The sequence below is a fragment of the Antedon mediterranea genome, chromosome 1, assembly GCF_964355755.1.
Source record: "Antedon mediterranea chromosome 1, ecAntMedi1.1, whole genome shotgun sequence".
In the NCBI taxonomy this organism is placed as follows: domain Eukaryota; kingdom Metazoa; phylum Echinodermata; class Crinoidea; order Comatulida; family Antedonidae; genus Antedon; species Antedon mediterranea.
Genome location: NC_092670.1, coordinates 21,286,134 through 21,300,778, shown reverse-complemented (window position 1 = coordinate 21,300,778; position 14,645 = coordinate 21,286,134). Strand labels below are relative to the sequence as shown.

Here is a 14,645-nt window from a genome sequence, read left to right as displayed (position 1 = left end):
AGATATTTATTCACTTACATTTTAATAAAAATTGTTCATACACTGATAATTTTGATAATGTAAAATAAATTAAGCCAACAAACGAATGAAGTAAATCATAATGGAGATTTATAATTTTTTCAAGATAATATTATACTACTATAATACACATTCCCAATAAACATTTGCCGGATCCAAAAAAAACAAAATGAAATGATGAACCAAACTTAATGTCCTATATATTGCATCATATATTTTTTTTAATTTAGGACACCTATGATATTAAACTTGTAGCTAGATATTATAAAAATGAGATATTTCATATAAATCGTAAGTCTAATTTATGCCTGGCAATAAATAATTTGTAAAAAAGTAATGGCAGGTATAAATATATATATATATATATCTGGTTATTTCAAAATGTATCAAAGTGTAGAATTCACACTTGAAAATAAAATGGTCGTAAACTTTAGAATGTAGCTCGTTGTACTATCTATGAACAATGAAAAAGAATTAAATAACCGTCAAGCCAGCAGTTTCATAATCCATCTCAAGTTTTCAAGCATGAAGCAGATTCCACCATCACGAATGACTTAAACATAGAATCTAGAAATGCTACAAGTCTTGCTAAATTCTAAGAGTATATTTTAATTTAATACACAAGACATGTAGGCAGCCTGTTAATTTCTATGTTTTATAATGTATTTTGGATAATACTTCTTCAATTTGCATCTTTTACGGTAATTTTAAATTGTTTTTCCTTTTAACTTTTAAATCAGATTATTATTACGTGCTTGTTATTACGGTATATGTAATTTTAATATACCATAGTTAATTTCTGCTAATCTGAATGTATAGTGTACCAGTCCACGTAAGAAAAAGGCAGGGAGCACTAAATTTCTCTCCTTGTGTTTTCAAGGAGAGCATTTTGCTCTCCTAAAAAAGTATGGTACACTTTACTGTAGCTTACATATTGTTTTTATGTTATACAGTAGTTCAATTTCTATGTATACATTGTTGTTAATTATAAGAACAATTTATGGCCTTTGGGTGATCAAGTTCTCTGTGTTTAAATAGAGTATTTTATTATTATATAGTACTGTTGTGTACAGTAGGTTAAAATACCAATGTACTGTTCCCAGTAGGTGGGATGAACTGATCCCAGTAGGTGGGATGAACTGTTCCCAGTAGGTGTGATGAACTGTTCCCAGTAGGTGGGATGAACTGATCCCAGTAGGTGGGATTAACTGTTCCCAGTAGGTGGGATGAACTGATCCAGTAGGTGGGATGAACTGTTCCCAGTAGGTGTGATGAACTGTTCCCAGTAGGTGTGATGTACTGTTCCCAGTAGGTGTGATGAACTGTTCCCAGTAGGTGTGATGAACTGTTCCCAGTAGGTGGGATGAACGGATCCCAGTAGGTGGGATGAACTGTTTCCAGTAGGTGGGATGAACTGATCCAGTAGGTGTGATGAACTGTTCCCAGTAGGTGTGATGAACTGTTCCCAGTAGGTGTGATGAACTGTTCCCAGTAGGTGTGATGAACTGTTCCCAGTAGGTGGGATGAACTGTTCCCAGTAGGTGGGATGAACTGTTCCCAGTAGGTGGGATGAACTGATCCAGTAGGTGGGATGAACTGTTCCCAGTAGGTGTGATGAACTGTTCCCAGTAGGTGGGATGAACTGATCCCAGTAGGTGGGATGAACTGATCCCAGTAGGTGGGATGAACTGTTTCCAGTAGGTGGGATGAACTGATCCAGTAGGTGTGATGAACTGTTCCCAGTAGGTGTGATGAACTGTTCCCAGTAGGTGTGATGAACTGTTCCCAGTAGGTGTGATGAACTGTTCCCAATAGGTGTGATGAACTGTTCCCAATAGGTGTGATGAACTGTTCCCATTAGGTGTGATGAACTGATCCAGTAGGTGGGATGAACTGTTCCCAGTAGGTGGGATGAACTGTTCCCAGTAGGTGTGATGAACTGTTCCCAGTAGGTGAGATGAACTGATCCCAGTGGGTGGGATGAACTGTTCCCAGTAGGTGTGATGAACTGTTCCCAGTAGGTGTGATGTACTGTTCCCAGTAGGTGTGATGGAACTGTTCCCAGTAGGTGCGATGTACTGTTCCCAGTAGGTGCGATGAACTGTTCCCAGTAGTTGGGATGAACTGTTCCCAGTAGGTGTGATGTACTGTTCCCAGTAGGTGTGATGTACTGTTCCCAGTAGGTGGGATGAACTGTTCCCAGTAGGTGGGATGAACTGCAAGTACAGTACCATGTACTGTTCATAGATGGAAGCACAATGTACAGTACTGTGAGTGCTTTTGCAATAAAATTGGTAGAGAAGAAATGCATGGCTGCAAGACATATGCCTAAGCTGTGGGTCATTGTGGGATAGAAACTGGCAAATAACTGACCAATTGCAGACACTAACTTCCACAATGTTAGTTTGTAGGTTTACTTTATATCTCAGATCCAGCTGAGAGACTTATACATACATTTGAAAGACATTGATAACAAGTTTTTTTTTCATAAATTATTTTCTAGGTGTTTTGCATGATCATCCTTTGTTTTCGAGAATGCTTAGTAAATCTGGACGCTGTAATTCCATTGTAATTTTTTTCAATTCTTCAATGCTGCATTCTCGCACCGGACTCGGCATGCATTCCCAATGATAAAATAAAATTTCTGTGCAGAATTTGTTCAATCGTGGCGCGAGTGATTTTACAATGTCAATTTCGGAACAATTTAAACCTAAAATGAAAAAAAAAAAAATATCATTCTTATATGAAAACCTGCTCGCTAGATCAAAATGATTTTACTGAAGTTACATTTCATAGTATAAAAATAATGAATGTTTATGAGTTATAGTGAGAGTATTTCATGAGTTGAAAAATTGACTAATCTATTTTTAACGAAGCGCAAACGAATGAAATATTCTCTCAACATGAATGCTAGGCCAGGAAGCTAGGCCATTAAATAGGCAGTGCTCCAACTTAAGACAGTTATAGACGACTCGCACAACAAGTTAATTTTTGAACGGGATCAGTCAACAATGTCGTGTGGCCAAAATTCTCAAATTGTTTACAAAAAGCTGAACATGCATTAGTCGTTCATTATCACATTCTCATTAGATAGGGCTAATTCCAAATAACATGTGATGCGTAATTAACCAATTAAATTGCAAGAATACAATCAGGCGTGTTATAATAAACAACAATGAATGTGGACTGTGGAGAATATTTTCATGCTTTGAAGATGGCAGTGGTCTATTCAATGAAGCAGAGCCGAGTGCTGAGTTCCCATTTAACGAATACAAAACATTCATTATTTATTCAAATACACACCTACTGTTACTTTTATTCAATTCTGTTTTCATCTTGATTCAAATTTTGAAGGATAGGCACATTAACGAATTTAGAACTTGTTATTTAAAAGTACATTATGTGTAATAAAGCTGATTGTATCTTTATTATTAACAACGTTTGAACACAATTTTTATGACGATATGATGACATGATATAATCAATGAAGTTGATATTATATAAGCCAATGTTGCACTTTCAGTAGTTTACAAATACCTTAAAAACATATCGTATTATGCATGCTACATTCTTCCAATCATATACAGTAGCTGTTTTAGGATAATGTAAAGAATTTGTTTTGTATTTTTAAACAATAATACTGAATTTATCAATTTTAATAGTATAACAATGTGAAAAACATAAAATGCACATAATACGTATAAATATTATAGTATAAAACTGATTCCAAATAATGAGAGGGAAGCATTTCAATCTTTATTCGATCATCATTGCTGATGATCGAAATGTCAAATCACCTCTGATGATGATCAAATATAGATCTAAACGTCAAATCGTGACTTCCCTGTCGTTATCGTTATTTGGAGTCAGTTTTATACTATATTAATTTTATATATCTTGGTTTTTACATATAAATAGAACATACCAATTACGTCGGCCAAGTTTGTCCACCATTCATGAACGTCCATATACACATATAAGGAATGTCGTTGTGATGGCGATATTTGTAAAGAGTCTCGATAGCACACTTTGCTAGAACGAATTGCATAAACAGTTTCTTCTATCTGTAACAAGAATAAGTAAAATTATTATATTCAACATCAATTAATACATCTATCATAATTTGACCCTACAGGCCCATTTACACAGACGAGTGGTAACGGTAATAATATCTTTGTTATTTATTATGGGGTAAGAGCAGTGTTTTTTTTGGGCTTATGCCTATTACTTGCTCCTGGTAAGAGGAAAAAAACATACTTTTAAGAACTTTTGCCGAAATAAATATTATTATAATATTATTATTATGACTATTTACACAATGTGGAGCAGACCGGCGGTTTCTGCTCAGAATAGACACAGATTCTATAGTGGGACAAGCAATGTGGTTTACCATCACCGCTCGTCTGTGTAAATTGGCCTTTACACAGAAATGTGAACATTCAATATCAAGTGGATATTTTCAGAAAGTTCACGTCAGTAATATTAACACAATTTTATTAGGTTGAAAGTTGGAAACCCGGTATTCAGGGGTGTTTACCTTTTCAGACATGGAAATCAGTGATAATATAGAGTGAAAGGTAAAATACAGTACATGTCTTTAATTTAGTTGTCTGTTTTTTTGTTCTTTTTACAAAGATAGTTTTTACAGCAAAATTGAAACTGATTCTTGTAAGTGAGATGACTAGAAGAATTGATTTGATATATTTCCTACTTACTGAATTTGAACGAAAGTGTCTAAAGTAATCTCTGAAATCAAGAAATAGAACATATATATGACAATGATGATGTAGAGAGGTGAAAAACATATAAAAACAGTTAAAAAGGTAAAGAAAAGCAATTATAACAGAAGTGTTGCATAATGCTAGTGTAATAAAAGCACTCAGAAACTGAGTGAAGAACTTGGCAAAATATTGCGCATATGGGCGCATGTTGATATTTCAGTCCATGTTAAAAGAATACAAATTTAATTTTTAAGTTTATTGATTAATTAGTTATTAATGAACCAATTTTCTTGATAGGCATTTCAATAGGCATGTTCTTTAAGTACAAACCTATTTACACAGAAAAATTCATAATAATTTAACTTCAAAATTGTAGACGCTATCGTGTTAACCAACCAACAAATTAACAAAGCAAGTAGTATACTTGGAAAAATTCTATTTTGCCAAGTAAAAAACACAAATATAAATTAATAATATATAAATGTATACTCACTTGATTGGTCTAGCTGGGGGTACTGGCTTTGGGGGTAGGGATACATTCTTGTAGTTGTCTTCACTGCATATATTAACATACGAATTTGGTCCATAGCTCTCACCTTCATTTATAGTAAATAAAAAAGATAAATGTAAAAAAAGATGTAACTTCATCTGACCGACCAGATATTTTATGTTGTAGCATTGGTGAAGGTTGGTGGTTGAAATGTGTGCTTACTAATCCCAGGGTACAAGTCCAAATCCTGCATACAGTAGCTCCAATTGTAACAGCATTTTGCTTACTGACTGTGCCACTAATAAAACACTTATCATCATACAAACCTTTTACTTATTTCTCATGCTTTTAAAAAATAGTTAAGCAATCGCCATTTTATTCACTATTCAGTTTATATTTTAAGCACCACTTAAAGATTGTTAAGTTCTTTCACATTTAATATTGAAGTGTATTGACCCTCTTATATATTATTAATATGAGTGAATGATTCTGAATAGATCTTCATAAATTGTAAACTCATTTAAAGTACCTTTATTATAAAATTATGTTATAATATATATGAGATAACAGTACAGTTGCATACTGCTATGTCCTAACTCTAGGCTGGTTGAAATTAAGGCACAGCTATAAAGTTTAGGGAACTAGCTCCCAATGGTGTAAATAAAACAAAATATTACCTAATGGAGTAGGCAAAGGTGGTATGTAATCATTATTAACTTCACTCTCTTTCATGTTATAAATGGCTTCCTTTATTCTTCGGAGGTAGTGTAACTTTTCCGCAGAAAATGAGAAAAATCCTGTTTAAAAAAAAAGTTTTTGTTTGTTTTTGTTTTTCAATACAGTATAAATAAATATTTTTTATAGAGTTAATTAAGAGGGGGCTAAATTGCAGAACATCTTGTGATTGGCTGCTCAGAAACAGAACGTACTTAAATACTTAAGATGATCATTCTCCATAAAACACACCACTGAGTATAATTTCTTATTTATTTAAGCACTAATCTTTAAGAAGATATGATTGGTTATAATAGTACGATTCAATAACCATGATAAATAACTGAATGACCCAATATGAATATCTGACCACAATTTACATCCATAACCAAACAGTATAAAATTATATTTAGTAATAAATATTTTTATATTTGACTATCACAAATAATACTACATTAAAAACATTTCTTCTATTATTATAAACTAACCTGTTCCAAGTTTTTCATCTATAAATTCTAAAGTGATAACATCATTGTCATATTGAACTTTTTTAATGCTGTTGAGACTCCAACGTTTGTAGAATCTTGGCGGATTGAGGTGCGCTAAGCAAACCGACGACTGGGTCACATGAAGCGTCTTCTTCTTGATGTCTGAGGAGCCCTCTTTTGGGTAAATCAACCAACTTTCTATAAATGTAATTTATTTGGTACAATTGTTGATAAAACACATTTACAGAGTTCTCAACATGCTTCAACTAATCACATCAAACAGTTCGCCCACATATCAGCATGATTTTTTTTACTCTAGAGCTATGACATAGTGGTGCGACATATTATTATCATTGCCTGTAATCATTTGGCTTCAATTTGCTTAGTCATTGTTGACACATGTTTGGGAAAACTCGGAAACCACATTTTTTGTGGGATTTGGATTTTACCATAAGTTTGGGAAAACCCGGAACCACATCTTTTTGTGGGACATTGATTTTACAATAAGTTTAGGAAAACTCGGAAACCACATTTTTTGTGAGATGTTGATTTTACCATAAGTTTGGGAAAACCCGGAACCACATTTTTTTGTGGGACATTGATTTTACCATAAGTTTAGGAAAACCCGGAAACCATGTCTGTTTGTGTGATGTTGATTTTACCATAAGTTTGAGAAAAGCCGGGAACCATGTCTTTTTGTGTGATGTTGATTTTACCATATTCTATGGTTTTTACCAGAGATTTTCCTTAAATAATTAATAACAATAACATTTGTGCTTAGTTCTAGATGTATTTTCTGTACACTCACATATTGTCTTGCTTGTGAAATATACAGCATTTTCAATTGATGAATAATTTCAAAAGAAATCAATAAAAATTGAGCCTGATTTGAAATATACCACAAAGTTGTTGAAAACGTCATCAAAGGGATTTATCTTTAATCTTGATCATTATTCTTAATTCTCAGTATGTGTTGTGATAAAAGAAATAAATTTATAATTACAAATTCAAGGTTTAAAACAGATTATCAACAGTCAGCTAATGCCAACCTTTTGTTATTGTCCAATCTCATTTTTTATGTAAAGCTCTGTCTACACTATCAAACTAGTTTGACAAAAAAAGCGTGATATGCCCAAATTTGGTAGTGATATGACATCATCATGTCCATATATGGGCACATCACATATTTTTGTCACATACAGTTTGATATTATAGACAGAGCTTTAATAAAGCAATTACATTTTTATTTTATTAACTAACATTAACAAAGGCCATATCTTCATACTTGGCACACAAATTTGAATAGCAAAACATATCATGAACAAGTGTAGTGGATATTCTCACATAAAATGTGTAGACAAAGTTTAACTTGAAAATGTTATGAAAGTTGGGCCTTAAAGCTCAGGTACAGGCATGAATTTTAAATATAATATCTGGTTAATTGTACATAAATCAAATAGTAACAGAAATCAAGACGAAAAAATATGAATTTCCCTTAATATGGTCAAATCCAAAATTTGGCAAAATTCTACTATAAAACCAGGAAGACTTTTTTTCAGTAGTTACGTAGTTTAACCTAATGTAATAACATTTCAGGTGACTCCCTAGAAGGTGAAAAAAGATGGTGGATAATTTTTGCTATACCATGAAAATAAAAATCTGAAGTTGAATAAAAATACCAGAAATGTAAAATTCAAGTTATATTACCTATATTTAGTCATCTGATAACATTTTTTACCACACCGTTTATTTTTCATAGCTTTTTAAAATGTCTCTCTATTTACAAAATTTGTGTACAAAAGAATAGAGATTTTACTTTGAAATTTAAACTATCCCCCCACTGATAAGAAAGTGCTTATTTTCAACAATCTTGTGTCACAAAAATAAAATCCAAAAAATTATGAAACATAGGGAAAATTATAGATTGATAATTATTGGAATGCATGATCAATAGAAATTTTTTGCCCGCACCTGGCCTTTAATGATAAATTGACAAGGTTGTGGTGAATATTTAACTAATAATTTTTTTCCTCTTTAACAATTATAATCATTTTAGTTACTGTATTATCTGTTTAGATATTCTAATAATATTTGTCTGGCTGTTTTACTTTATCGATCCACAGCATTGTCATTTTTTTCAGTAATTTGCCTTTGGATTTATACTAAAGTAACTTCTAGTATAATATCAATCACTGGTTTGGAGTTGCCTACAAATTGATATTAAAATTATTAGTATGTCATTTTATTTGAGATCCAGCCACTGATTGCAGTGATACCAACAGTCATGTCAATTTTTCAATAATTTGCCCTTTAATTTTTTATATATAAAATTGTTATGGAAATTAATTAAAAACTTATAAATGGTGAAGTTGAGAAAATCTGTGAGAATGAGAAAAAGCTAACCTAACTACAGATTCAAACCCAAACTTGTACTTACTGTGGCAAAGATTATCCTTAAATTTGCGTTGCCAAACGTTAAGTTCATCAATAGTGGACGACTGGAACATAATAGTCTCATCCACCAGAATGACAGCAAAATATACAATACTTTCACTCTTGGTTGTTTTCACATGGCCCTGCTCAGTACCAATAAATTCTTGCGAGTTTATATATAATATTTTACTCTTTTTATCATGCTTTTCAGTGTCATCTTTGTATAAACATAATTGGTACATGTTGTTAGAACCTAAAATTAGAAAATGAAAATAATTTAAATTGTTGATCAAGCACCATTTACTGTTTCAGTTGAGTTTGTAAAATTTAAATTAATTTTGGTTGTAATATCCTGTATTGGTCCAATGATAGTCCAGGGGCCTGGGTACGATGTTTGGTGAAAATAAAGAGGTGTCACTACTAATGAAGGGATGGCACTACTAAATGAAGGGGTGGGACTACTAAATGAAGGGGTGGGACTACTAAATGAAGGGATGGCACTACTAAATGAAGGGGTGGGACTACTAAATGAAGGGGTGGGACTACTAAATGAAGGGGTGGGACTACTAAATGAAGGGATGGCACTACTAAATGAAGGGGTGGCACTACTAAATGAAGGGGTGGGACTACTAAATGAAGGGGTGGGACTACTAAATGAAGGGGTGGGACTACTAAATGAAGGGATGGCACTACTAAATGAAGGGGTGGGACTACTAAATGAAGGGGTGGGACTACTAAATGAAGGGGTGGCACTACTAAATGAAGGGATGGCACTACTAAATGAAGGGGTGGGACTACTAAATGAAGGGGTGGGACTACTAAATGAAGGGATGGCACTACTAAATGAAGGGGTGAGACTACTAAATGAAGGGATGGCACTACTAAATGAAGAGGTGGAACTACTAAATGAAGGGGAGGAACTACTAAATGAAGGGATGGCACTACTAAATGAAGGGGTGGGACTACTAAATGAAGGGATGGCACTACTAAATGAAGGGGTGGGACTACTAAATGAAGGGATGGCACTACTAAATGAAGGGATGGCACTACTAAATGAAGGGATGGCACTAATAAATGAAGGGATGGTACTACTAAATGAAGGGATGGTACTACTAAATGAAGGGGTGGGACTACTAAATGAAGGGGTGGGACTAAATGAAAGGATGGCACTACTAAATGAAGGGATGGCACTAATAAATGAAGGGATGGCACTACTAAATGAAGGGATGGCACTACTAAATGAAGGGGTGTGACTAATAAATGAAGGGGTGGGACTAAATGAAAGGATGGCACTACTAAATGAAGGGATGGCACTACTAAATGAAGGGATGGCACTACTAAATGAAGGAATGGCACTACTAAATGAAGGGATGGCACTACTAAATGAAGATGGTGGGACTACTAAATGAAGGGGTGGGACTATTAAATGAAGGAGTGAGACAGTAAATAAAAGGGAGGGACTATAATCGGATTGCATTAATGGAATTACTAATGTCTTGCGTTCAAATTATGCCTAAAAAATTGAGAAAATTTGGATTTTGTAAATGTTTTTATTGAAAGTCATTTGCGGCAACATATACGGAAACTCACCATTTAATATTTTTTCCAGGATAACCCATCTCTAAAAAAGTAACATCAAAGAATATTTAATAACAAAATAGACAAAATCTTATCACAATATTGTCTTCTACTTCCTTATGTAGACAATCTTATGTGTTTGTTTGTGAATGAATGGCCACATACTGCAGCAAAAAAATATACTACAATAATAATGATTGGTCACATGTTTTGCCCTTATTCGATCATAAAGAATCGAACCGTGACCTCCAGGTCACTAGCCTGGCGTTCATTATTCTAAACAACAGAGCTTGTGGTGATTCAGATAAGGGTTAGATTCAAGTGTTGTTTATTCCAAATGATGTTCTATGAGGCATTTATTCAAAGTGGGGCCATTTACTCAAATAAATATGGTATTCAAAAGCTTTGCATCATAGAGTTAATTTACATTTAGAGTAATAAGTACGTAAATTTATTGTCATTTGTAAATATATTCAATACATTGAAATGAATTGAATGGTTTCGGCTAGCAACAAATAAATAGAACATAAACTACATGGTGAAACTATCGGCCGCCGGACACCATCCCGGTATTTCTAGAACTGGTTTCGGGGTTGGTAAAAACCTAAACCCTGCTGGACACCATTCCGATATTTCTAGCCTGGTTTCGGCATTGGTAAAAAACTAAACCCTGCTGGACATCATTCCGGTATTTCTAGCCTGGTTTCGGCATTGGTAAAAAACTAAACCCTGCTGGACACCATTCCGGTATTTCTAGCCTGGTTTCGGCATTGGTAAAAAACTAAACCCTGCTGGACACCATTCTGGTATTTCTAGAACTGGTTTCAGGGTTGGTAAAAAACTACACCCTGCTGGACATCATTCCGGTATTTCTAGCCTGGTTTCGGCATTGGTAAAAAACTAAACCCTGCTGGACACCATTCTGGTAATTCAAGGTTTCAGGGAAGTACAAACTTAATATAAACATGTGTCATTAATTGCACGGATTGCTGTTGGGTAGAAAGAAGATACTGCTGACCTATTAGTTTTTTAGTATCACTAAGTAAAAAGACAAAGCATCTGATCATAAACTTATCTCACCCGACGCAAAGCTACTTCACATTACTGTAGAGCTTTATTAATTATGACAATGACAAAAGGACATTAAAACAAAAATTATCACCTACCTGATGGTTCTTTTGTCCCTCAATGTATGTGAGATGGCCACAATGAATTCTTTCAGTGTGTAAGGTGGACAACATCAGGACTTCAGTTCAATTAAGTCTACAAAAACACCAACAAATGTTGTTTTCTGCAAATAAAAAAATGAATTTAAATTATAATATCATTCATAAATACTAATTTTTGTTTTAAAATTTGTTTTATTATGATTACCTTAATGTACATAAGGATAAGGACTATAAACCGTAGGTCCAGTGTACACATATTGCTCATGTGCACTTTTAAGAACGAGTAGGGGGTAGAACTAGTACATCTTTCAAGACGAGTAGGGGGTTACCGCGGTTCACACTCAGTCACTGTGTCGTAGATAGATGAGAGAGCGCCTTATAGTGGCTGCACTGACATGACGCATGAAGCATGTAAGGAGTCCACAGCGCATAGAGACTAGTTGTATACAGTAATGTACTATAAATGTAAAACCATTAAAGATGCATTGTCCCCCAAAAACATGAAAAATGAAGATTAATTAAATAAGACTTTGAATATGTTATTTTGTAGTTTTAATAAAGTTAATCATATCCATAGTAAAAAAAAACCGAAAAAAATAATGTTTTCACTTGTAAAATGACAAAATAAATGGTTAAATTCAACCAAAAATCCATTGGCTGGCAGCCAATTTGACCATTTTTTGCTTTAAATTACATTTTTTCAGGTAAATACATTTTTTTTTTCGATCCAATTTTTGGTCATTAAAATGGTATATTCAAAAAAAAAATTTTTAAGAATTATTTTTTCAGGGGGACAATACATCTTTAACTATCAACTACGAAAATGATTTACTGGTAAATACATTACTTACTTTATTTTAAATAAAAATATCATATTGTACTTCAATGTATTATTATTGATGATAATAATTCTCTGACTTTCATCCTTATCATTGACAAATTAAAATATATTTAGGCATATTACTAACAAATTGAATCAAAATAGGATGATTTCCTTTTTAATTTATAAATGTGAAAATAGTGTAGGATCTACTGTTTCCCATTTAGTGTGAAACTTACATTATATGGTACTATTTTAAAGTAAATCTATATTTGAGCAGGACATTAACCAAATATCATTCTATTCTGATTCCCAAAGACCAAAAATACCAACATCCCACCACACCTCAAAACCATAAAAAAAGAAGAAAAAAACGGGCAACGGATGCTCACCACACACAAAGAAATGGAATTAATATGCAAGAAATTCACACTATATTGGCCCTATATTTAATGATTAGTGTGATTAAAGTGATTATACAAAATAAATAAAACACAAACTTATTTTTTGTTACCCTGTTTCAATTATCAAATTATGCCTGTTTCTGGGCAGCTCCACTCAAGCTTTTGTTTTCAGATATTTTTCCCCTCTTAATTTTCTTATTTATACTAATATAACACAAAACTATTTTAAATCAAAATTACTATTATAGTATTAAGAGAAAGAGAAACATTGGCCTTGATGTTGAATTACCGGTAATATAGATCAATTTTATCTATTTCAATATCAAAGGTTAATAATATTGTACTGTTACTACTTGTTTAACTAAAGTTTAGTTTTATATTACAGTATGTTGTTTATTATTTTATTTACATTTTGAAACATTAAAATTACAAAAATTGCCACATTTCAGTGTTTCACACAATTAAAGAAAATTAATACTATTTTAGGGGGACAATTAACTTAGCGACCCAAAAAAGTGTCCTCTTAATTGATTTGTTTTTCAAACCCACAAAAGTTTATCTTCTCATTTAGGAATTCTTTATACTTTGATAAATAATAATTTACACGGTGACATACTGGAAGTGAAATAATTAATTTATATTAAATTGTGAAGATGAGGAAATCAGTGTGAGGATGATAAAAGTTTCCTAAATCAAGATTTGAACGCTGAAACTTTTGCTTGATGTAAAACATTAGACCAGATTAGATTTTTAGATTAGATTAGATCTTCAAATTCAAAACCAATCGATACACATATTATTTAAAATCATTACTAATCATTCTTTATCATTACTATCATTTCTTTATCAGTTTTTGAAAAGTTATTTCTGAAACCATCAATCCTTTAAAAGCTGATTGGATTCAGGGGAACCAATACAAATAATGCACCCTTCCTGTCGTCTTAGGTAGAAGTCCATAGTATGTGCCACATGTCTCGAAGTGGCTGCTGCAGGACATACCCCTCCCCCCGCCCCGCCCCTCCCTTTTTTGGTTTGTATATAAGTGACCCCCGGGGGGGGGGAAGTTATAAAGTTATTACTGTATACTTAAGGCTAAGCCTAGGCCTACATCTACTAAAACTAAACTAACTAAAACTATAATCAGAGCTATGTTCTAATAAATATAGGCCTAGGTCTTAAAAATGTACAATTATAAACATTTCAATATATATTTACTCCGTAATTTAATAATATATTTCAAATTAATTGTACAGACTTTTAGCCTAGGCTAGGCCCAGTTGTTAATTTGCACACAACTCAGGTACTGCAGTAGTAGTGCTTGTGCGACTGAATCATCAACCAAAAACTTGAAACTTAAAAGAAGTTCAGTCCAAGTTGATTTCGTAGGTCTATAAAACTATATCATAAAAACTTGCTAAACTATTTATATTATCACAAAATAAATGTATCTACAAATGTACTTACCTTCGTTCTGTTTATAGATAAACAAGGAAATTACATTTAGAAACCAACCTAGCAAACAATAGGTTTTATTTACCGTAACAAAAATAATTCACGTAAACTCTACTGCAACTACTCTGCTGTGAAGAACGGTAGAACACTTCCGGTAATAAAGGTGGTATACATAGTATGTGTAGTCAGTACACACAACAGCAGTGCTTTAAATTGCGTGACGTCATGATTAATTGGCTTCTTCTTCTAGATAACAGTTAAGTTTCTTAGAAAATTAACTGTATTAAATGTTAGGAATAGGAAAATAAGAGCAATTTGACAACTTGCTTTTAAGCCTTATGTTTGTGAGGCTAAAAAT

At 33.1% G+C, this 14,645-nt stretch overlaps 1 protein-coding gene across 2 annotated transcripts; it reads right to left on the bottom strand.

Annotated features, from left to right (window-relative positions):
• Positions 1–759: 759 nt before the first annotated feature.
• On the bottom strand, positions 760–14,568 carry LOC140062253 (uncharacterized). 2 transcript variants are annotated; one of them, XM_072108388.1, is made up of 10 exons: positions 14,300–14,568; positions 11,609–11,733; positions 10,455–10,485; positions 8,869–9,117; positions 6,432–6,629; positions 5,907–6,026; positions 5,233–5,335; positions 4,734–4,764; positions 3,944–4,082; positions 760–2,728 (listed from the first exon to the last, which is right to left on the bottom strand). In XM_072108388.1, exons 2-10 carry the CDS (start codon positions 11,681–11,683, stop codon positions 2,535–2,537), a joined length of 1,140 nt encoding a protein of 379 aa, XP_071964489.1. In that variant the 5' UTR covers positions 11,684–11,733; positions 14,300–14,568; the 3' UTR covers positions 760–2,534. The 2 variants fall into 2 exon arrangements, with proteins under 2 accessions (XP_071964489.1, XP_071964496.1); XM_072108395.1 differs by having other exon boundaries at positions 14,373–14,407.
• Positions 14,569–14,645: the final 77 nt, after the last annotated feature.